Here is a 25,035-nt window from a genome sequence, read left to right as displayed (position 1 = left end):
CATGAGGCAGGGGTCGGCGATTCTGCTCCATACTCAGGCACACAGTCTCTCTCCATCTCACAGCTCCTCTGGTCTAATTGGAAGGTAAGAGCAGAGATGTGAGTGGAGGACCCCAATGAAGGTGTTCATCACTTATGTACTTTCACTGGCCGGATTTCAATCACATGGGTGCAGCTAACTGCAAAGGAGGCTGGAAAATGTAGTCCAGCTGTAAAAATGGAATTTGGTGAATCTATAGTATCGCTGCCACACAGATGTTTTTATTCCACCCCCATCCTTTCCTTTCTCAAAAGCTTAATGTACACTTCAAAAGTTGCATCTCTTTCTCCCTGCCACCCCCAAGCTCAGGCACTCCAGTCTGTCTTTACTTCAGTCAGCAGCTAGCCTTGTTACTGGTTTGACCTGAACATCATCTGTCAAGGGCCCTGCAATGCCCCTTCCAGTGTCTTGGTCATGGGCCATCCATCAACTCTCAACAAACTGAGCAGATTCAAGCCGTGTCTTCCAGCAGATTGTCCTCCAAGGTTTCCAGAATGATCTTGTAGGCGAGCTGAGCCCCCACAGTACTGATGGGCTCTGCCATCTTCATCCATTCTTTCCAATCATGGACTTTCCAGAGGGATTGGGCTTCTGACTTGTGTTGCTTTCGCAACCAGATGAAAATGCTGCACCACTGAAAAAAGGTTGGAGATCAAATTCCAATTTGACCCCAGCCAGTGGTTCTGTTTCTGCATAACCTAACCAAGCACACAGAGAAGACCATAGATGACTCCTGAGTCACTCAAGCTATCAGTTGAATCTGTAGGCTTTACAGTGACATGGTGAAAACATCATGGTTTTTGGAAGAATATTTTAACTGAGGAAAGTAAGTGAGAGTGCAGACAGAGAGGGCCAGCCTGGGGGGTCAGAGGGGTTTCAGGGCAGAATTCCTTGGAGGAGGTTTAGAACAGGATGGAGCAGCCGTGCCCGAGGACGTCATGACTGTGCCAGTGGAGGAATCTCAACTCTTACGGTTTAAGCATCGAATGGTTTTCAACTTTACCAATAATTTCTTTTACCAGTTATTCTGAAGAAGCCCCTTTCCCAGGAGGTCCAGGGAACCTTTAGTGGCAATTGTGATTGATGTCCCTTCTGGTCTGTTTAGCTCAGTTCAGTTAAAATTACAATCTTTAATGTACACAAGTCGTAGCACACACACCGCCGCCCCCCAGGCATCTGCTCAGAGAATTGGAGCAGTCGTGCTGTGTTGCCATATGTTGTGGACAAGGGGGCAGGGTAGCTGTTAGGAGCACCTGGTCTGTTGTGTTAAACACCCCCTCCCTTTTCTCTGAGCCTGGTTATCCGAGGCTGGTGCAAGGCGATGGAGTGGGGGAGTAGGAGAAGGGCACACCCTCCTCAGGGGACCACTGTGTCTATTTCTGCTGCTCATTTCTGCTGACCCAGCTCCTCATGCAGATGTGGCGTGGCAGGGCAGAGCCCCCACCAGGACGCGGGGCCCCGGCCACTCTGCTGGACACTGCCCACAGGCTCTGCTTTGTTCTTCCGTGAACTCCGCCTGGCAGCCTCACTGCTTTCCTTTGATGTGGGGCCTCTCGCTTCATGCCAATCAGCGTGGCACCAGGATTGCAGCCCCACATGCCATCTCCCCCCCGCATCCCAACTCTAGGTACTGCAGGAATGGGCAGGACCATCTTCCATACATCTGGGGATTGAGCAACTCGGGGCCTGGGTCTTGCCCATCCCCTGGTGGTGTCATTGCTCTGTCGCTCTGCCTCGTGTTCCCTCTCCTCTTTGGCTCACAGGACACGCAGCAGGTGTGCAAGATGTCAGCTTACTCTTTTTCCCTCCAGCTTTATAAGCAATTGCCTTGAATCTTCTTTCTCTGAACTGGGGAGGAGAACCAGTCCAACACCCTCTCTTCCTTTCCCTACCATCACAAACACTGAGATCTCATCCACCTCCCACCCTTTATAGATCAAAGGGGTCAACAGTCATTTCCACTGGGCCTTTGGGGGATGGCTGCCCTGAAGACAGCGGTCCTTTGAAGGTTGAAAAGGAGGTTCTCAGCTCTGGGTTCTAGCTGCCAGTTCTGGGAAAGACAGAAGGAGCCCACTCAGCATCAAGCTCTATTGCCATCTGGGATTTCTCAAAATATGTGCAAATCAAAGATGCTCATGGTGGCAGATTTTAGAGTCTGGATCTATGCTCATCTTTGTAAGAGATTCCTATGTACTAATGTGTTGGCCTCTGATTAAAAATTCCTCTCGCCCCATTTCTCTGGTAGCCGTAACCCTCAGTCTATGGAAGCACAATCTGACCTCCTGTTTTGTCTCATCTCTTAACTTTAGATTCAAGATGCTAAATGATGAAAACTGCAGCCATCTCCTGTACTTTAACTGTGCTCTCAGATGGTTCGCTCTAAGAATGGACGTCCTCATGAACATCGTCACCTTCATTGTGGCCTTGTTGGTGACCCTGAGTTTCTCCTCCATCAGTGCTTCATCCAAAGGCTTGTCGTTGTCTTACATCATCCAGGTAACACCTAGTGGAAGGCTGGGCTTGGCCTGGAGGCTCTGGCATAGAGTGCATCAGGGAGGGTGGACATAACAGAAAACCTAACTCGAATGGGTTTAAATAAAAAAGAAGGCTCGCGGTGGCTCACGTGGTTAAGTCTGGCAGCTGTGTGGGCTTCAGGCACAGGTGGACCATAGCCCCTGGCTTCATCCTCCTATAGTGACTTCCTTCATGGTTGTACAATGGTGGCCAGCAGCCTCTAGGGGCTGTAGCAGGAAGAGAGCAGGAGGAAAGCCTTTCCTGCTCCAGCCACTGAACAAAAGCCCTTGCTTTACTCTTAGCGGATTAATTTAGGCATCCCAGAACTATTGTTAATTCGTGAACTGATGGGATTGAGATGATGGGTTTAGGCCAAAGGAGGGAGTCACACTTCATCCTGACCCAGGTCACACAGCTGCCCCACAATGGGGAGAGGGAAAGGAATACTGGAGAGGCAGCCACGATGTCCATGAAAATTACTGACTTCTCTTTTGAGTTGCTTTGGGGCTTTTCTTTTGAAAAATAACAACAATATGGAAATAATAGTAATAGGGATTGATAATGATAATAGGGAAACACACGCTATTTTAGGCACTGTTATCAATTCTTTACATAAATTAACTCATTTATCTCCACAATAACCCATGAGGTAGGCATGCCATAATCCCCATTTTACAGGTGAGGAGACTGAGGCCCAGAAAGACTTGCCAGGATCACACACCTGCATGTGTGAGAGCTGGGATTTGAACCCAGGCCATCTGGGTCTGATACCCATCTGAGTCTGCATGGAGTAGACACAGGCATGTATCTGCTCCTTGACACATGCTTCACGTTTCTCTCTTTGGAAGCTGTTCCAATGCAGTCCTTATCCCCAGGTCTCTGACATTCTAGGACGACGAGTCTGAGTGGTGGTCTCTTTCCATTGATTCTGTTCAAGGCTGGGAAGAGAATACAGTCAAGTCTCTCTTCAAGTGGAAAAATTTCTCATTTTCCTTCCGTACTCTTTTTCCTCCTGTTGATAATGTCTTTGTCTCCTTTGCCTTTGTTTTCTCTTCCTGTGACTCATATTGCTTGAATATTGGATTTCTTGCATCAGTGCTGTATGCTTCCTTTCTTTCATCTCAAAGTCTCCCTGTTCTTGTCTTTTTATTTTTATTCAGGGAATTTTCCTTTGCTCTGTCATTCAGCCATTCTTTGCATACTTAATTTTCATGAGTTTTTAAAAGAATCATCTTTAAACATGTATTTTATATCTCTCTGAGGATATTAATCAGAGAAAACTCTAAACTCTGCCTTTCTTAAACTCTCCTCTCTTCTTTGACTGATATCTGCTGTTTTCCCAGGGTCAGGCTTTTTGTTCGTTTGTTTATCTGGTTCTGTTTGTTATCTGGTTCTTGCTCTTTGCTGCACTGGTTTTGTTCATATGTCCCATCATCGTTTTGTGTTGAAGTATGAGAACCTATGTTGGGTTTTCAGGGATTCCTCTGTCTTTGTGTATGCTTCACTAGGTCTCTCCTGATGGGAGGTTTTATGACTGTGGATGGGTGGGTTGGACTTGTCCACAGGCTGCTTCACTTCAGGAAAGCAGCCAGGGAGCAGGCCTCCAGGCACACAAAAGCTAGTTTTAAAGGGACTTTGTCTAGGAGCACCATTTATCCCAAAATAATTTATTCAATTTCTTTAAAGAAGCATGTGTGTGTGTGTGTGTGTGTGTGTGTGTGTGTTGGCCGAGGGAGAGTGTCCAGCTGGGAGGAAGATGAGGAAGGGGAAGAAATGGGTCCAACAGGAGTTTGTCAATGCACCATCTCTCAGTCAGTCTTTTGAGGGCCCCTCCTCATTCCCGGAGCCTCTCTGAGTTCTGCTCCATGGAGCACTGTGGAAGCCCCTGCAGCACGCTCTGCCTCTATCCTATCAAAAGGCATTCATCCTCTTTCCATCTTCCAGAAACTTGTAACTCTCATTCAATACTTCTTCCCAAGCCCCTTGCTGTTCATGGTCTATTCCATTTTGAAATCTCTCACCATCATTTTAAGAATACTTTGGAAAAGAGGAGGAACAAAAATACATGCTCAGGACACTATGTTAATCGAGGAGAATGAATTTTCCTTGGGTAGGCAGTTTCCCTCACTGATGGCTGATCTTATTTGTTATTGCCTCGTAAAGTATTAAACAGATGATGTTGGCTAGATTCCTGTACTTGTTTCAGCTTCCCTCAACTGAGGTCATGCTTTTGGGAGATACCACCAGCTTTCTGTGAGACTGTTTTCAAACATGCCTGTAAGGTTGGAGAGCTTGCACACATCAAGATCCAGGGGATATGTTTCTTTCAACTGGCTTTCTTGAGCATTAGCCCCCTTTGGAGAACACAGAAAATCCAGCTGACAAAGCTTCCCTTGAGAACAGAGGAGACTCCTAGATGGATGAGAAATTGTTGTGAAGTCCCACAGAGTAGAAAGCAAGTGCAAAGTAATATCACGTAACATCATGGAGAGAACAAGCACTTCCTGGGGCCAGCACTGTGCTGACAAGGGGATTCTAACCCTGTGGAGGGCTGCCTGGGGCCTTGAAGAGCTGATACCCTTGAATTAAAAAAAAAAAACAACTTTTTATTTTGTATTGGAGTATAGACAGTTAACAATGTTGCGGTCTTTACAGGTGAACAGTGAAGGGACTTAGCCATATATATGCAGGCATCCATTCTTCCCCAAACTCACCTCCCATCCAGGTTGCCACATAACATTGAACAGAGTTCCATGTGCAAGTGGATCCTTGTTGATTATCCATTTTGAATATAGCAGTGTGTACCTGTCCATTTCCAACTCTCTAACTATCCCTTCCCCACCTCCTTCTTCCCCGGCAACCATAAGTTCGTCTTTTTCTGTTGTAAGTAAGTTCATTTACTGATACCCTTAAATTTAACAACAACAACAAAAATGTATGTGCCTTTCTTAAGAGCAGGGTTCATTCACTCACTCACCAGATGTCCACTGAGCACCTCCCAGGAGCTGGAACCGTGCTCGTTGCTGTGGGTTCAGCTGTGAACAAGCTGGGCAAGTCTATGCTCTCATGAGCTTACATTCCAGTGGGATGGGATAAATAAGTGTGCAAGTAAATAAATAAAACTTCAGAAACTGTTGAACTGTTATTAAGAAAATGAAGCAGGGTCATTGACTGTCAGTGCGAAAGTCACATGAGACCCCATAGAGTCAAGGAAGGTCTCTGCCGGAAGGTGACTTGCAGGCTGATACTTGAACTTGACCAAGAAGGAGCCAAGGAAGATGGAGGGAAGAGTGCTTCAGGCTTAGGGGCCAGGGATCTGGGTGCGGCATATCTGTGGGGGGACCACCATCCAACCTGCCCAGTACACCCCTGCCCTCAAATCTCAGGGTTGGCTTCTGGGGGATCCTGGCCTAAGGCGGGTGACCTCAGCAGGTCACAGTCTAAGCCTAGATTCTCTCCTGTCTGGAGCAGGCTGCTGGATTTGATGGTTTTCTTCCTCTTCTGCCATCTGTGGCGATTGGGGCTGTCCGGCTGCAGGCGGACTCTTCAGGGAGGGCACAGAGGTGCAGGACCCCACACGGTGGCTTCAGGGGGTGGGCCCAGCAGTGCAGAGGCCCCCTGGAGAACTCCTGCCTGCAGGAATTCCCCACCGCTCCAACCGAGAGATCTGTGCCGAGTGATGCTGTGGTGGGTTGACTCTGACCATCTGGAGTGCCAGGGCGGATGTAATTACCATTTGTTTCTACATACAAAGGAAGTGTTTAAGGCAAAACACCCCAACGGGAGAGTCTTTACATCTGGACCCTCAGCGGGGCGTGGAGGCCTATTTTTGTGTGGCCCTGAGGGAGCCCCGAGGGTGACTCACAGCTGCCCCTGAAGGCGGAAAGGGCTCTGACCGCGCCTGCTCCCCTCCCGTAGCTGAGCGGGCTGCTCCAAGTGTGCGTGCGGACGGGGACCGAGACCCAGGCCAAGTTCACCTCCGTGGAGCTGCTCAGGGAGTACATTTTGGTAAGAAACCGGGGCCTGGGAGGAGCCCGCTGACGCTGCAAAACTTGGGCATTTTCTCCTTTTTCATGTGTGGATTTTCCTAAAGTCCATATTTATATAGTCTAAAGTCCTTAATGCTGAGGGAGAGGTTCTTTTAAAAAACATTTCCTCAAAGGATTTCTATACCCAGAAAAGAGAATTTGGTGGCTTACTTTAGTTTCTAAAAATTAATATTTGACAGACTAAATTAAAAAAAAAACTAGTCTAACTTTTCTTTCAAAGCTTTTTCTGTTCCCCTTACAAATCCTGCTGTTCTTTGAAAAGCAGTCTCGCCGATTCCAGTAATCACTTTTAAGGGCCTTTGAACAGCATTTGGCCCCATTTGCAAACTTAATTAAACACTTTAAAACATTTTAAACTGCATTTTAAAATTTAATGCATTCCGTTTCCTTTTTAAGTACCTCGATAATCTGATTCAACAAACAAACCTTCCTGAGGTTATATAAATCTAATAAATTAAACTTATAAATATGGAGAGCTTTAAGTTCTCATAACAATCCCAATGCAGTATATAAACAGTAAGTTTTTAAACCTAAAACCATGTTAAAATAACTTATTCAATTATACATTTTAATTTAGAATCACAGTCTGAATGTTATTAACATTATGAATAGTTAAAACACCAAGTATGCAGAGTTCATAAACTAAAAATATTACCATTATAATTTTGCTTCTCTTAAATACTATTATTACTAATTCTAAATCTTCTAGGGGTTAAAAATACTCACTGTCTAGGAATACTGTTATTTTCTCAGTTAATTGTAGTTGCCTATTGACCAGCAATTTGAGCTGGTCAGCCACCCTAATGGGGATCATGGGAGCCCTATTTCTCCCTGGTGAACAGGGACTTTATAATTCAGAGGAGGGGATTAGTCTTGTAATGCAGTCACGTTGCTTCACTGCTTAATTAGACTTTGCTTTCCTTGGGCTCTTAGGAAACTTTAATTCCTTTTCTATGTAACTCTGAACTTGACATGCTGTGCTTCCTAGTTATAACACCACAGTGACTCTTGCAGATGATGAAATTGTGTCTGAATGAATTCTGCAAATCTCTCAAGGCTTGGTCTGGATTGGTCACGATGCCCACACTTGCTGAGGCTCACAAGGACCAGTATGCCCTGCTCCTTATATTTATTCATCCCTCTATTCATTAAGCCCTGGCCATACAACTTTTCTATTTCTCAAAGTCCTCAAGCTTATTCTGGCCTCAGGGTCTTTGCACTAGCAGCTCTGTCTGGAATGGATCTTCTCATAGTTGGCACTGTCTCAGCATTCCAGGTCTCAGCTTGAACGTCACATCCTCACAGATGCCTTCCTCAACACTCTTACTTTCATATCTTCTACCCCTTTCACCACACATGTTCTGTATTCTACTGCAATAGTCTAATTGTCTTCATTTCTCACTTCTTTTCTTGTTTTATTATCTGAATTCCCCATTGCAATGTGAGTTTTTGCAGTGCAATATCCTTACTGATCTAGTTCACCACCATGAATACTAGTGCCTAGAACCGTGTGAATGAATACGTGAATGAATGAGTGAAATGAATGGAAAAGCAAATGACTATTAACCTGCCATTTGTTATTCTGCTTTTCAGACCTGTGTTCCTGAATGCACTCACCCCCTCAAGGTGGGGACCTGTCCTCATGACTGGCCTAGCCACGGGGAGATAACATTCAGAGACTATCAGATGAGATACAGAGACAATACTCCCCTTGTTCTCAACGGGCTGAACTTGAACATCCAAAGTGGGCAGACAGTTGGGATCGTCGGAAGAACAGGTTCTGGTGAGGACAAGCTCTGATTGCGTTTTTTGCAGGGTGTTTTCTTTGCATTTCCACCCGGTATGCTAGTTATATCACACCAGAGGGTGATGTGTATGTGTGGCGGATTGGCTGTTTTTTCCCTGAAATGTCTTTATTGTAAATTGGGATTTCAGGTTGAATGGGTGTGTATGGAGTTGGAAGTAAACACACATCAGTTTTTGAATTAATTAAATGAGAATCATTCTGGTGAGACGAGGCCCAGAGGATGAGTCACGCACTAACAGCCCTGCAGGGACAGGCAGGGTAATAGTGTTAGGGCAGCCAATCACCCCTGCAGAGTGGGACTTCTGTCTGTACACTCATCCGCACAGAGCCGTTTTCATTGCATTAAAAATTCACTTGATTAGACAGATACTCAGATATGATGCAATGCAAATTGATGTGATGTTTGCTGCTTCTACATTTATTGTTCCCAGGCAAGTCATCCTTAGGAATGGCTTTGTTTCGTCTGGTGGAGCCTGCTGGTGGCACAATCCTCATTGATGGCGTGGATATCTGCACTGTTGGTTTGGAAGACCTCAGAACCAAGCTGACTGTGATCCCCCAGGATCCTGTCCTGTTTGTAGGTACAGTAAGGTAGCTGTTTTTGATCGCTGTGCATCCCTATTTTTGGATAGCAAAATCAGAGTAACAAGAGCTTTGAGAAGTTGTCACATGGTGGCTGGCCTGGGGTTGTTCTATCTGAGGGAAGTTATGTCCTGAGATGTTCACAAGCTTTTGGGGGAGTTGAGGACCAAGGCCCTGAAACCTGTTTTATAAACTGCGTTAAAAATAAGCAAGATGCTATGTGCAGGGTGACCAGACATCCCGGTTGACTCTGGAAAGCCTTGGTTTATGCCTGTCCAGCATCTTATCAGGTTTAGCTATGGCCACTCCCTATATTACCCCAGTTTACACAATATAATAAATGGTTATTCTACATATGCAGCAATCCTTTGGAAACACATCATTTCATTCCCACTAAGAAGTGAGCAGAGGCACTTACCTGCTGGTCCAGTGGTTAAGACTCTGCCTTGCAATGCAGGAGACTCAGGTTACATCCCCAGTTAGGGAACTAAGATCCCACATGCCACAGAGCAACTAAGCCCACTTGCTCTGGGGCCTGTGAGCCACAACTAGAGAGAAGATCTGACACAGCCAAATGAACAAATAAATATTAAAAGAGAGAGAGAGAGAAGTGAACAGAAGCTGCTCACGTACAAGAAAGGTATGGTCATTGCAACCTCTACAGGGGTTCAAGATCTGTTGGCAAGGCACAAGGGAAAAAACCAGTTTCTCACTTAGCCCAGTGTAGTGGCTGTCCCCCTAACAAGAGGCACCTTTCCCCAACTGAGCACCAGCTGAAGTAGGGGGCTATATTGAGAGTTGTGTGAAAAGAAGGACATTCTGTGTCTTGAAACACTAGACTCACACCCTGCATGTGAGACGCTCACCCTCTGCGAGGCCCTGAAGCTGCTGATAAAGCTTTGCCTCTCGAGGCAGAGTGAATGCACCAGCAAGTGGAATTGCTTGCCCCCACTCTCTCTGCCAAGATTGTGCACAAAGTCTGACCTGCTGTTCTGCACACAGCCTCCTAGAGGACCGAATGTGTATCCTTGTTGCCTCGCTCGGTGGTGGTCCGCCCACCTTGGTGTCGTCTCTGCTCCATCCCAGAGTCATGGGTCTGTGGTCTCTCAGCCTGAGGTTTGTTTTTCATGGACCACCGTCCCAGGCTAAGCACTGCTCTTGTTGCCACGGGATCATCACATACCACCTCTGCTCTTCCCCTCGTGCTGTGGAAAATATGCTCTTCCATCCGCTCATCCTCAGAAATTCAGCTTCCTCTCCTTTCCTTCACTGCAGGTACAACTTGGATCCATTTGAGAGTCACAGTGATGAGATGCTCTGGCAGGTTCTGGAGAGAACATTCATGAAAGACACAGTAGGTCACTGGGGCTGTCCGGGACACGTCCATTTCCTAGCCCCAGTGCCCCAAATACCTGGTCCGGGTTTAAATTTGGCCAGTTGTTTGCTGGCACCACATATGTTGATCCTTATTACTCCTTGTTAAAAGTTGCAATAGACTATTTATTAGGCCAGTGCAGTGGCCTAACAGAGCCAAGAGCTCTACATGCAGTATCTCAGTTGGTGCTGATTTCATCCCCCTGAGGTTGGTACTCCTACCCTCACTTTTCGAGATGCAGCGGTTAAGACTCAGGGTAGTAAGCTATGAGTGGCAGAATGGAGACTTGACCTTAAGGCCATCTGACTCCAGAGCAGAGGAAGTGCCAGTAGCCTCATTTGCTTATTGAAACAGATAAGCTCTGGGAAGGTGAGGGGTGTGGTATGGAATGCCCCATCTGTGAGACGGGGCCCTGTCCTGTATGAGCTGCGGCTGGGTCAGCAGGTGAGCACGGGCACCTCTGCAGCCCAGAGGGAATTTTTCCCCAGGACTTGGGACCAAGGGGAGCATTTCCCAAAGCCGCTTTGACTTAAAATGCTAAATAAGTCAGACCCTGTCTTACCTTCTCTTGATGACCAGAAAACGCCCACCCTATCTCTATTTTATCCATGGAAACAGGGACGCTGAAAGCCATTTACGGTTGTTTGTGTTTCTCTGGAGCCGTCTGTGCATCATTTGTACTCTTTTGGCAAGGTGTCTACGGGGTTCTATGAATCACGCTGTGATTTTAAATTATTAATGTCTGCCTACTCCTTGGTCTCTCCCTGGTGCCTGTTGGCAATATTGAAATGATTGTTGTTTTGCGCTTTCTTTTCTGCAGTAAAATAAAGCCAGCTGATAAATGCAAGAGAAGGGGGCCATCAATATAGCGGATGCAGGACAATTTTATAGATCATCAGCACAGATATGGCATTCTCTGTGTTTTATAGATAATGAAACTCCCGGAAAAACTACAGGCAGAAGTCACAGAAAATGGAGAAAACTTCTCAGTAGGGGAACGTCAGCTGCTTTGTATGGCCCGAGCACTTCTCCGTGATTCAAAAGTAAGGAAACAGCATGGAAAATGGATCGGTCAAATTTTTTATATTCCCTGCAGCGCCGCTCAATCCAGGGGATAGAGCCACGTGTTTGTCTTTCAGCAAAGAGAGAGGAATTGGTCCATTTAAAAACCGATCACTTTTTCTTAAGACAAAGTTGTAAAGGGTCAAAATTGAAAAATAACAGCTATTTACAGCAATAGCACCTGCCTCCCCTGGGCCTTTCCCCGGGAGGCCTTGCTTAGGTATTCTTTCTGTCCTCCTAAGTGGTTTGGGTTTGAGAAATCAGCCTCTCAACATTTCCCCTTTGTCCCTGAACAGTTCTGAGGCCTGATAAACAGTACTCAGGATACTGAAAAAGGGCTTCAGTATGCCAGTCTATGAGGACTATAAAATTATACTCTTTTTTCTTAGTGACTTAGTCATCTTTGCTTACTGATTTCAAGGAAAGGATTGCTGCTGCTTTAGAAATCCCATTCTCCAACCAAGACATTAGACAATACCATGAAAACAAATAAGTGGTTGCCTATTTTGTCCACTCTTAAGAAGGTATTTAAACATTAGGTAGATAATTGTAAGCATATTCTGTGTGTTTAAGTGTAAGTTTGTTACAATCTTTCAGTTAAATTCAGTGACCCAGAGAAAATTCTGCCTTAAGAAATTCAGGCTATTCCATAATGTTAAGTTGTATTTGGGCTTCCCTGGTGGCTCAGTGATGAAGAATCTGCCTGCGATGCAAAAGACCTGGGTTCGATCCCTGGGTCTGAAAGATCCTCTGAAGAAGGAAATGGCAACCACTCCAGTATTCTTGCTTGGGAAATCCCATGGACAGAGGAGCCTTGTGATCTGCAGTCCATGAGGTCGCAGGAGTCAGACACAACTTAAGTGACTAAACCATCACCACCAAGTTATATTTTATAATATACTACAGAACTGTGATAGGTATAGGTGAACAATCTTAGAAATGGTAATTGACATGGTTTCTATTTATTATATTAAAGAAAAGAATATTTTGATAAAATTTTATAATAGAATTCTTTATAATAGAATCAACAATTTGAAGTGAAAAAAAAAAAAATCGTGTCCTCTGAACCCCGATCAAAGGGTAACCCATCACATGGTTTCTCTAGCGAGCTAATGGCAGAGAAAGGGGCCAATATGCATTCACTGCTGCCTGTGGCCCTACACAGTGCTGAGTGGTTGATGGGTTGTCCTTGCATTTTACATACATAATAAGGTGTAATCCCCTTTCACAGACAAAGAAATAGAGGCTTGGGGAAGTTATATAATTTAACCAAAGTCAAGCAGAGTTAGAGCTGAGCTGATCAAGTCCTCTGATTTGCGAACCAGCACTGTGGCAGGCATAATAATGCCCCCCTCCCACCCCAAGATGCTCATGTCCTGATACTCAGAATCTGTGAACGTGTTACCTTACCTGGGGAAAAGGGCTTTGCAAATGTGATTAAGTCAAGGACCTTGAGATGGGGAGATTACGCTGGATTACCTTGGTGGGCCCAGTGTAATTACACAAGTCTTTGTAAGAGAGGCAAGAGAGTCAGAAAGAAAGTGACGATGGAAGTAGAGGTTAGAGTGATACCAGGAAGGTATACTAAGGAATGCAGGCAACCTCTAGAAGCTGGAAAAGGCAGGAAAAACGTTTCTCCTTTTGAGCCTGCAGAAGGAATGCAGTGCTGATACTACCTTGGCTTTAGGACTTCTGACCTCCAGAAGTAAGTGTAAGATAGCGTGTGTTGTTTTGAGTCTCTGATTTATGTGACTCTGTTACAGCAGAAACCGGAAACTAATAGAAGTGCTGTTTTTATGCCTCATGCTGACTCATATAAGCACAGTAGGTAAAGATCATGGGGCATTTCTTCCTATAGTTTGTGGGGTTAGAATAAACCATTTATAAAAAGGTAAGTAAAGAATGTACAGTCTTGCTTCTCCAGCAAGTCAATTCCCTCTGTGAAAGATAAAGATTGTGTGATATGGCTTTTTTCTCTTGCTTTTTTTCTAACTTTCTGAGATGGATATGTAGCTCCTTACTTTTCAGCCCTTCTTCTTCTTCTTTTTTAATGAATTGAGCTAAGACTGTAAGTTTCCCTCTAGGTACAGCTTTGGCTTGGTGTGACTTTCATAGCATACCTTCTTCAACAGATCATTCTCCTGGATGAAGCCACTGCCTCTATGGATTCTAAGACTGACACTCTTGTTCAGAACACCATCAAAGACGCCTTCAAAGACTGCACTGTGTTGACCATTGCCCACCGGCTCAACACAGTCCTCAACTGTGACCGTGTCCTGGTCATGGAAAATGGGAAGGTACAGAAAGTTGGTGTCACCTCTCCAGAGGTTTCAGTGGTTTGGGCTCTATGGCGGGTAGCTTTTTTCTGACAATTTCAGCTCTTCTTCTCTGACTTGCAGGTAGTGGAGTTTGATAAGCCTGAAGTCCTTGCTGAGAAGCCAGATTCTGCCTTTGCGATGTTACTAGCCGCAGAAAACAAAGTCCGAATATAAGGGTTCCCAAGGGACCCCATCAGCTGATTTTAGAGGAAGAGGAGGCTGTGTGAGATGAGTCTGATGCACCTATGGGGGATGGGCCGTCACCTCAGGGGTTAGATCTGGTCCACCATCCCATCCCCCAACCCCGCCCTGCCCCCGGAGCCTGGAACCCAGGAAGAGCCGGGATGGAGGTCGCTTCCCTGCGTTGCCCAGCACATGCCTCCTGGAGGGCTTGGGTCTCAGTGATGAGCAGAGGCAAGAGAAGCTCATGGGTTAAAAAACTGACCCTCAATTCCTAAATCCCTCATCATCCCTCCTGTGTTCTCATCAGTACACCTCCAGTGCTGGGAATGAAAACGTTGTAACTTCCAAAAAGGTTACAATCAGAATGGGAAAATGCCTAAGGATGTACTTTGTAAAGATTTCCTGCCTGGTTATCAGAAGGAAAGAGAAGAATTTTCTTCCCACTTCCTATTCACATCTATTTTGAGTGTGTGACAAGAGGTGACTACACAGATCTGTAGCTTGAAAGATTGATTACAGTGTTTGGTGAAAAAATTAAAAAAAAAAATCATATTGTATGTCCCATTTGATCTATTAGAACAACCAGGGAAACAAAATGTTGGAGTTTGTCTGTAAACGACATTTTTATATCTTCTATATTGGTCATTAAAATGCAGTAGGAAATTACACTACCCTGAAATGTTGCCTTGCAATTATTTTGCTGAAGATATTCTAGTCTTTGTACTATTTCCTCTCACAGACTCCCTTTGCTTTCTCCATTGACTCAGTAATAAACCCCCACAGCGTTTCTCAAATGAAAGGCTTTTCTTTCCAGCCTTAAGGTTTGCTACAAGGGAGGCTGTAAAGGCTGGCTCAGGAGTGAGTGCTGCTAATTCACAATAACATTTGATAAGAAAAAAAAAAAAAAACAAAATCCAAAGGGCTCTTTGGCAATATTTTCTGTAGTCTGTCTGCTCCTTCTTCCTTAGGACTGAAGTCCCTGGTGATGTTTCAGTGAGGTTTCCTGGACTCTCCTCCCAGCCCCCAGGCTGAGCTCTAGATGTGGCATGGGGCAGCCCGTGAACCCCCTGCCCCATGCCTTCTTAGTTTTGGTCCCGCACTTCACCCTCCCCTTCCAGACAACGAGGAAGACAAGCCTGGCTCATAGTAGTCAAAAATGAGTGACATGAGTGCTTGACACCATGATGAACTCATCCTGACAGGTACCCCTCCTCTCCCCACTCCTTGGGTATATTTTCACGTTGAGGGTTTAACCTGGAGAGACTGGGATTTAGGGCAGACAAGCTATGGGCTAGCATTTCAAAGGCTAGGCCTGTGGGATGTGCCTTCAACAAGTCACTCTCCAGCTCGCCTCTAACCAGGCCTGGGCAGGTATCTGCAGGACAGGAGCTGAAGTAAAGTACAACCAGCTGCAGGTAGAGCGCCCCATCTGGTGAGCATCAAGTCCTGGCTCAAGTAGTTAGTTGGGCAGCAACTCTGCCATCAGCAGAGGGTACACAGCAAAAAGGATGTGGTTGAAAAGTCCATGAGTGAGGGGGCTCCTTTCATGGGCGCCCCATGCCGTTCGGATCGCCTGTGAAAGGGCAGAGTGCATCTTCAAATGCTCCATGGCCCCGATCTGATTCCTCCTCCATCACGGCATGTGACGTTGATCTGGGGTCATTAAGCCCACACGCACTGGGCAGCGGCCTCACGCTGAGTGTCGCCTTCACCGTGATAGATGTCCAGCAACTCCCCCATGTGGCAAGCAGACCAGGCAGTTTGTCCTGGTCATGGGAATCCATGCCAGCTGTGTGATGGGGAGAGGATCCTTTGTTTTCTACCAACTCAACACTAGCCAGACAATCAGGCTATGATCTCAGGAAGGCAGAGAGGAGCCAAGGCTACAAAGATCCCTGTGGCTTGTTCAGATGCACTGAGAGATGAATCACCTCCTACCACTTGCTTCTGCCCACACTCCCCTTGACTGGCACTGTCTTGAAAAGAATACCAGCCTGACATCTTTACATCTACTGAGCCCCCGCCATGTGCCAGGCACTGTGGTAAGCATTTTTATGTGAATAATTTCATTGACTCTTCACCTCACTCCATGAGATGGACACTTTTATTATTCCTATTTTACAGAGGTGGAAACTGAGGCTCATTCAGTTTACTAACTGAGCTATAGATGTATAAAAAGGAAAAAAACACAGGCAGGACTTGAACCCTAGCCAGTCTGACTCTAGGACCCTGCATGTAATCCCTCCACAAGAGCCCTTCCTGTCCCTTCCCCTTGTCCTGACCAGGGACCATGATGATTGTCAGCATGGCACACAGCAGAGGCTGACTTCTGGTGGGAAGACTGTTGTTTGCATATGCAATGACATGGAACAGTCTCAGAGAGCCCTCACCTCTCAACCCCTACTCTTGTCAAAATGTCAGCCAGGAGGAAAGTATGTGGAATAATAATAACCAATGTTTAGCCAATATACACAGACCTCCCAGAGATACTGCAGGTTTGGCTCCAGATCACAGCAATAAAGCAAATATTGCAAACTAGTGAGTCAGACAGTTTCGGGGAGGGTTTCCCAGTTTGCATTAAGTTTATATTTGCTATACTATACTGTAGTCCACTAAGTGTGCAAGAGTATTATGTCTACAAAGCAACTACATATCTTAATTAAAAAATACTTTATTGCTAAAAAATGCTATTATCTGAGCCTTCCGTGAATTATTTTTTTATTGGCATCATTATTATCCTTTTATTAGCATTAAAGATCACTGGTCACAGATCACCATAAGAAATACAACAATAATGAAAAGTTTGAAACACTGTGAGAATTACCAAAATGTGACAAAGATACAAGAAGAGAGAAGATGCTGTTGGATAAACGGTACCGACAGACTTGCTCGATGCGGGGTTGGCACAAACCTTTGGTTTGTGAAACACTCAGTATGCACAAAGTGCAACAAAGCAAAGAGCCATCAAGTGAGGTGGGTTATGGTCCTTACAACACACATTAGTTCGTTGAATCCTCACCAGATCACTGTAGAGAAGGTACCAATCTTTTGCTGATGAGGACACTGAGGCAGGAAGAGCCCCTGGACCATCACACAGCTGAAATCTGAGCCCAGGCAGGCGGACACTGGAATGTGTGCTCCCGACAGACAGCGTGTGGCATAAGCCCTCTTGGAAGAGATTGCCGCTAGCTCCACCATACAGCTGCCATGGGTGACCCACAAACTGGAGAACAATTATTCCAAAGAAGTTCTTGCACTGTTGCAAAAGTTCTAGGCACCACAACAGACTTTCCAACCTGGGGATCCAGCAAAGGGACTGAGAATCCCCAGGGAATCTGACGTTGAAGGTCAGGGGGATCATAGAAATTCCACAGGACTGGGAACACAGAGACTCTTGAAGGGCACAAACAAAACCTAGTGCACGAGGATCCGTGAGAAAAGAGCAGCGACCCCACAAGAGACTGAGCCAGACTTGCCTGTGAGTGTTTGGGAGTCTCTGGCAGATGTGTGGGTCCACAGCAGATTGCTGTGGGGTCAGGGGCACTGGGAGCAGTGGTCCTAGGAGGCTCGGCATAAGTCCTTTTGGAGGAAGTCTCCATTACCCCTATGATAGTCTGACCTGAGGCCAAGCTATAGGGAGGGAGCACAGCCCCATCCATTAGCAGAAAATTTGATTAAAGATTTACTGAACATGATCTTGCCTACCAGAGCAAGACCCAGTTTTCCTCACAGCCAGTTCTTCCCATCAGGAAGTTTGCACAAGCCTCTTATCCTTATCCATCAGAGGGGAGACAGAATGAAAACCACAATCATAGAAAACTAACCAAAATGATCACATGGATCACAGCTCTGTTTAAGTCAATGAAACTATGAGCCACGTGGTGTAGGGTCACCCAAGATGGACAGGTCATGGTGGAGAGTCCTGACAAAATGTGGTCCACTGGAGAAGGGAATGGCAAACCATTTCAGTACTTTTGCCTTGAGAACCCCACTAACAGTAAGAAAAATCAAAAAGATATGACAATGAAGGATGAACCCTCCAGGTCAATAGGTGTTCAATATGCAGCTGGAGAAGAGTGGAGAAATAGCTCCTTAAGGAATGAAGAGGCTGAGCCAAAGCAGAAACAACACTCAGTTATGGATGTGTCTGGTGGTGAAAGCAAAGCCCAGTGCTTAAAGAGCAATATTGCATAGGAACCTGGAATGTTAGGTTCAAGAATCAAGGTAATTCAAAGTGGTCAAACAGGAGATGGCAAGAGTGAACATCGACATTTTAATAATCAATGAACTAAAATGGACCGGAATAAGCAAATTTAATTCAGGTGACCATTATGTCTACTACTGTGGGCAAGAATCCCCTAGAAGAAATGGAGTCACCCTGATAGTCAATAAAAGAGTCTGAAATGCAGTACTTGGGTGCAATCTCAAAAACGACTGAATGATCTCTGTTCACTTCCAAGGCAAACCATTCAGTATCACAGTAATCCAAGTCTATGCCCCAACCACTAATGCCAAAGAAGATGAGGTTGAGGAGTTCAGTGAAGACCTATAAGACTACTAGAACTAACACCCAAAAAAGATGTCCTTTTCATCATAGGGGACTGGAATGAAAAGGTAGGAAGTCAAGAGATACCTGGAATAACAGGCAAGTTTGACCTTGGAGTACAAACAGAATTTTGCCAAGAAAAGAAACTGGTCATAGCAAACACCCTCTTCCAATAACAGAAGAGATGACTCTACACATGGACATCACCAAATGATCAATACTGAAATCAGATTGATTATTTTCTTTGCAGCCAAAGATGGAGAAGTTCTATACAGTCAGCAAAAACAGGACTGGGAGCTAACTATGGCTCAGATCATGATCATGAACTCGTTATTGCAAAATTCAGACTTAAATTGAAGAAAGTTGGGGAAACCACTAAGCCATTCAGGTAAGACCTAAATCAAGTCCCTTATGATTATACAGTGGAAATGACAATTAGATTCAAGGGATTATATCTGATAGATGAGAGTGTCTGAAGAACTATGGACAGAAATTCATTACCTTATATAGGAAGTGGTGACCAAAACCATTCCCAAGAAAAAGAAATACAACAAGGCAAAACAGTTGTCTGAGGAGGGCTTACATAAAGCTGAGAAAAGAAGAGAAGTGAAAGTCAGAGAAAAAAAGGAAAGATATACCTATCTGAATGCAGAATTTCAAAGATTAGCAAGAAGAGATAGGAAAGCTGTCTTAAGTGAAAAATGCAAAGAAATAGAGTAAAACAATAGAACAGAAAAGAATAGAGATCCATTCAAGAAATTAGAGATATCAAGGGACAATTTCATGCAAAGATGGGCACAATAAAGGACAGAAATGGTATAGACCTAAGAGAAGCAGAAAATATCAAGAAGAGGTGGAAAGAATACATAGAAGAACTCTACAAAAAAGGTCTTAATGACTTGGATAACCACGATGATGTCATCACTGACCTAGAGCCAGACATCCTGGAGTGTGAAGTTAAGTGGGCCTTAAGAAGCATTACTACAAACAAAGCTAGTGGAGATGATGGAATTCCAGCTGAGCTACTTCAAATCCTAAAAGATGATGCTGTAAAAGTTCTGTATTCAATATGCCAGCAAATTTGAAAAACCTAGCAGTGGCTACAGGACTGGAAAAGGTTAGTTTTCTTTCCAATTCCAAAGAAGGGAAATGACAAAGAACGTTCAAACTACCACACAGTTGCACTCATTTCAAATGCTAGCAAGGCAATGCTCAAAATCCTTCAAAACAGGCTTCAACAGTACATGAACCAAGAACTTCCAGATATACAAGGTGGGTTTTAGAGCTTGTAGGCAGAGGAATCAGAGACCAAATTACAAACATCCAATGGATCATAGAAAAAACAAGGGAATTCCAGAAAAGCCTCTGCTTATGCTTCATTGACTATGATAAAGCCTATGACTGTATGGATCACAACAAACTGTGAAAAATATTAAAGAAATCGGAATACCAGACCACCTTACCTGCCTCTTGAGAAACCTGTGTGCAAGTCAAGAAGCAACAGTTAGAACCAGACATGGAAAAATGGACTGGTTCAAAATTTGGAAAGGAGTGTGTCAGGGCGGTACATTGTCACCCCATTTGTTTAAATTCTATGCAGAGTACATCTGCGAAATGCTTGGCTTGATGAAGTTCAAGCTGGAATCAAAATTGCCAGGAGAAATATCTATAACCTCTGATATGCAGATGATACCACAGTAATAGAAAGCAAAGAGGAACTAGAGATCCTCTTAATGAAGATGAAAAAGGAGAGTGAAAAAGTTGACTTAAAACTCAGTTTTCAAAAAACCCAGATTATGGCACCTGGTCCTATATCTTCATGGCAAATAGATGTGGAAACAATGGAAACAGTGATAGACTTTCTTTTCTTGGGCTCCAAAATCACTGCAGATAGTGACTACAGCCATGAAATTAAAAGACGCTTACTGCTTGGGAGGGAAGCTATGACAAACCTAGACAGCATATCAAAAAGCAGAGGCATCACTTTGCCAACAAAGTTCAGTATAGTCAAAGATGTGGTTTTTCCAGTAGTCATGTATGGATGTGAGAGTTGGACCATAAAGAAGGCTGAGCGCTGAAGAATTGATGCTTATGAACTGTGGTGTTGGAGAAGACTCTTGAGAGTCCGTTGGACTGCAAGGATATTAAACTGGTCAATCTTCAACAAAATCAACCCTGAATATTCATTGGAAGGATTGATACTGAAGCTGAAGTTCCAATACTTTGGCCGCCTGATATGAAGAGATGACTCATTCGAAAAGACCCTGATGCTGGGAAAGATTGAAGGCAGGAGGAGAAGCAGATGACAGAGGATGAGATGGTAGGATGGCATCACTGATTCAATGGACATGAGTTTGAGCAAACTCCAGGAGATAGTGAAGGACAAGGAAGCCTGAGGTGCTGCAGTCCATGGGGTCACAGAGTTGGACATGACTGAGGGACTGAACAACAACAATTCTGAGCAGCACCGCTGGAAACCCGAGACTCTCCAGGTGAGGAAGAGCCCAGTGTTCAGAGTTGTGAAGTCTGTGTATTGATCAGGATTAGGCTTAGTTAAGCTGTTGTAACAAACAGCCTCACATTTCAGAGGTTTATTTCACACTCACATGACGTGTCTTTCCCAGGTCAGCTGTATTGGCGCTGCTTATCTTCTTCGCCCTGCAGCCCAGGCTGGAGGAATAATCAGAAGTGCCATGTGCCTGCTCAGAGGTTAAAGCGTCTGCCTGCCATGTGGGAGACCTGGGTTTGGTCCCGGGGTCAGGAAGATCCCCTGGAGGAGGGCATGGCAACCCACTCCAGTATTCTTGCCTGGAGAATCCCATGGATGGAGGAGCCTGATGGGCTACAGTCCACGGAGTCACAACGAGTCAGACACAGCTGAGCGACTTCACTTTCACTTGCACTTTCATGGACAGCAAGTCACTTGGCCACTCCGGAGTTCAGCAAGGAGGTGGGTTATGTACTCTGGCTCCAGGGAGGGGCATGCCAAGGCAATTGTCAAATTTTTCCTTGCAGGAATTTGTAGATTCCACCTCTTGGGAGGGACAGCAGATATTTTGAACAATATTACAACCTACCACAGCCTGGCTTTGGGCCTTTATTTTGGCACTGAGTGGCTCTGTGATCTGGGGAAAGTAGCTTGCCCTTTTTGAGCCTCCATTCCCTTATCTATAAAATTTCGGGGTTTGGACTGAGTTCTTTTCAGTCTTGACTTTCAATACAGGAAGAATAAAAAAGAGATATGAAAATAGCTTCTAGAGAATAGAATTTGGACTTCCAAGGGGATTATAGTGAGCTCTAGATGTTTTATAAATGTTAATTTGTAAAGTAAGCTACAAAGTAAGCACAGAACAAGGTTTAACTGAATTCTGAGTTTTCCCTTAGTGTCTACTTTGATGCTCAGAACGTGAGAAATTCTTTGAAATTTTTATTTCATTTGGTGTCCCAGTTTTGCTGTGTTCTGTTAAAATGCCTATTAGATGATCATACATTCAATGTTGTGAATTAGAACTTCTCTAATATCTTTTGTTAGATGCCAGCAAAGAATAGGATAAGCCACTTACAAGTATTATTATAATATAACAACAAATTGCCTGTGATATGTTTCAGAATGGTCAATCTAGAGCATGGATGGGTAAACTACAGCCCATAGGCCAAATCCAACTTGCCTGTTTTTTGTTTTAAGGTGTTTTGTTGTTTTTTTTTCGGCCTTGCCATGTGGCATGCAGGATCTTAGTTTCCCTGACTAGGGATCAAATTCATGCCCCCTGCAGTGGAAGCATGACGTCTTAACCACTGAACCACCAGGAAAGTCCAGTCTGTCTGTTTTTTATCAATAAAGTTTTTTCATAACAAAGCCATTGTCACTTGTTAATGCATTACTGATGGCTACTTTTTGGTGGAACTGAGTACAACCAAACACATGCCCTCAAAGCCAGAAACATTTATTCTCTTGGCCCTTTACAAAAAAAGTTTGCTGACTCCTGGTTTAGGCATTGGTGTGTGATGCAATTTAGGCCAATGGAAAATCAACTGGGGGTATGGGCTGGGTTCTGGAAATTATTCTCTCCCTTGGCCTGGTGTGTGCATGCCGTCTGGAGCTGCAGCAGCCGTCTTGTGCCCACAGAGGAAGTGGAGAGATGGACAGAGAATAAGTCCTTGCTTACGACGCTGAGCAGCTGGTTTGTTGACCCTGCAGTCATCCCCTTCTCTTTGTCATGTGAGAGGCTGAATTTTCCCCAGCTAGAGATAAGTTGCTGTTACTTGCAGCCAAAAACATCATAAACAATGCAGAAGACAAAGAGGTCTTTCTCTCTGGGAAGACGCTGAGTCTGACCCAAGGAAAGTGAATTCAGGTCCCTGCCCTGGGGTCACACCTGTCTTCCTCTAACCTTAGATGTGGCCCAAATGGGCACTAGTTCACATCTAAGCAAGGAGGACTTTCCAATTCTCATCTTCTGCCAAAGACCCATGCCACTTAGGACTATTTCCTTCCCTGCTGCCTGAGAGAAGAAAGACCCGGAAAGAACTCACAGATTTTATTCTTGCTATTCAAGTGAACAAGTCTGAAATTGGCCCAGAATTACTGGTCAAAATGTGAAATATTCTTTGCTAAGAGGTGGAATCACTTTGGCCAGAACAGTGTGATTTAAAATGAATTGAAAAGCGCAGGAGGTCAGTTTGTGGTCAGATGGACGATCAAAGAAATCACTTTTCTTTTGGCCCTGTGTAGAAGGTCACCTCTGGGTGAGGCTAAATCGGGCACTAAAACCTTCAAACACATGCTGATTTCCACAGAGAGGGTCTGCCTGACTTCCCAGTGTGCATGTTCACAGCTTCTGCTGAAAGACTTTCCCTCTGTGGGACTGGCATTAAAGGGCCAAACCCAGGTTGTTTCCACGGTTTCAGCACGGAACACGGAGGGAGCCAGGCTGATCTTTACCCTCAGCTCCAGGAGCCTCTGGCAAATTTTCTTTTTGGCAATTGTTTTATATTTCTTTAAAATATTTTTATTATGTTAAAGTATGTATAATGTAAAATCTACCACTTTAACCATTTTCAAGTGAACAATTCAGTGGCATTAAGTACATTTACATTGTTGTGCAACCATCACCACCCACACAGCCTCAGATCTTTTTCATCCTTCCAAACTGAAACTCCATACCCATTAATAATACCTCCAATTCCACCCTCCCCCAGCCCCTGGTAACCACTATTCTACTTTCTGTCTCCATGAATTTGACTACTCTGGACACCTCATGTAAGCAGATTTATATAGTGTTTGTCTTTTTGTGACTGGATCATTTCTTTTAGCATAATGTCTCCAAGGCATGTGTCAGAATTTCATTCCTTTTAAAGGCCAACCTAGTAAGTGTGAAGGCTTCCCTGGTGGCTCAGATGGTAAAGAATCTGCCTGCAATGCAGGAGACTCAAGTTCAATCCATGGGTCAGGAATATCCCCTGGAGAAGGAAATGGCAACTCAAAACCCCATGGACGGAGGAGCCTGGTGGGCTACACCCCATGGGGTTGCAAAGAGTCAGACACAATCAAACAAGTAACACACATTGGCCTTGAATTTCTTTTAATGAGAAATTTGTACCAGGGGCTCAGTGGTAAAGAATCTACCTGCAATGCAGGAGATGTAGAAGTGAGTTTGATCCCTGGGTCAAGAAGATCCCCTGGAGGAGGAAATGGCAACCCACTCCAGTATTCTTGCCTGAAAAAATCCCATGGGTAGGAGCACTGTGGGCTACAGTGCATGGGGTTTCAAGGAGTCGCAAAAGACTGAGAGACTAATGCTTTCACTTTCTATATAAAAAGGAGGAGGTAAACGAATGTCGGAAGACCTGAGAACGATTCTGGGAACAACTAACAAGTCCCGGCAGGACAAGTAGGGTCCCTGAAGGCAGGGGATTGGGAAGGGTGTTCCTGATTGGGAAAGTCATTCAAACACATGAGAGCATTCACCTTGTAGGATGATGGCAGGTGACTGCCTAACTAGGGCTGAAGACTGGTTGAAAAATTGTCAGGTACTTCACTGTCTGCATCTCCAAACACAGTTGGAGACCACCAATGGCTGGGATGTAAGTGGTGTTGGAGAACAGTTTGTTGTGGAAACAATTAGGGCAGGTGCTGGAAATAGCTCATTAGCAATCCAGGGAGCCTGGCCAAGGAGAGCAGGCCTTGGACAACCCCACTGCCGTGGAGCCAACAAGCCATGGGAGACAGAGTGGTTTGGTTCCGCCACATCACCCCCTCCCCAGGGCAGGAGGCATGTCCTGAGGACAAACTGCCAGTGACAGGTAAGGCTCACATTTGCCAGCCGGTGGTAACAAGCAGGCTGCCCGCCCACCGGAAGCTCTCTCCTTGGCACATAGTAGAGGGGAAGCCAAGTTTCCTCTGGCACATCCATTTCCACTGCATGTCTCTTTGCTTCTGCAGCGGCTAAGTCTGAGGTGATCTGCACAGCAGGATCATTTAGGAAATGATGAGACCGCTCTGTGCAGAGAGCACACTTGGCTTGGCAACTGAAGGGCTTCTTTGGTAAGTGGTCATCATG

The 25,035-nt window shown here is 45.0% G+C and overlaps 1 protein-coding gene across 4 annotated transcripts in view; it reads left to right on the top strand.

The window, feature by feature from the left end:
• ABCC12 (ATP binding cassette subfamily C member 12) overlaps positions 1-13,958 on the top strand; it is a 58,738-nt gene extending 44,780 nt beyond the window's left edge. For 2 of the 4 annotated variants that reach the window (XM_065920476.1, XM_065920473.1), the window contains 8 exons: positions 2,349-2,535; positions 6,472-6,561; positions 8,196-8,385; positions 8,841-9,000; positions 10,267-10,345; positions 11,296-11,409; positions 13,561-13,725; positions 13,828-13,958. In XM_065920476.1, the coding sequence (XP_065776548.1) occupies positions 2,349-2,535; positions 6,472-6,561; positions 8,196-8,385; positions 8,841-9,000; positions 10,267-10,345; positions 11,296-11,409; positions 13,561-13,725; positions 13,828-13,920 (1,078 nt within the window). In that variant the 3' untranslated portion in view covers positions 13,921-13,958. The remainder of the gene's footprint in view (positions 1-2,348; positions 2,536-6,471; positions 6,562-8,195; positions 8,386-8,840; positions 9,001-10,266; positions 10,346-11,295; positions 11,410-13,560; positions 13,726-13,827) is intronic. The other 2 variants (XM_065920475.1, XM_065920474.1) reach the window with 1 other exon arrangement.
• The last annotated feature ends 11,077 nt before the right edge of the window (positions 13,959-25,035 follow it).

This window comes from Muntiacus reevesi, chromosome 2 (assembly GCF_963930625.1).
Source record: "Muntiacus reevesi chromosome 2, mMunRee1.1, whole genome shotgun sequence".
Taxonomy (NCBI): Eukaryota; Metazoa; Chordata; class Mammalia; order Artiodactyla; family Cervidae; genus Muntiacus; species Muntiacus reevesi.
Note: the sequence above shows the minus strand (reverse complement) of the source record. Positions and strands in the feature narration are given on the sequence as shown.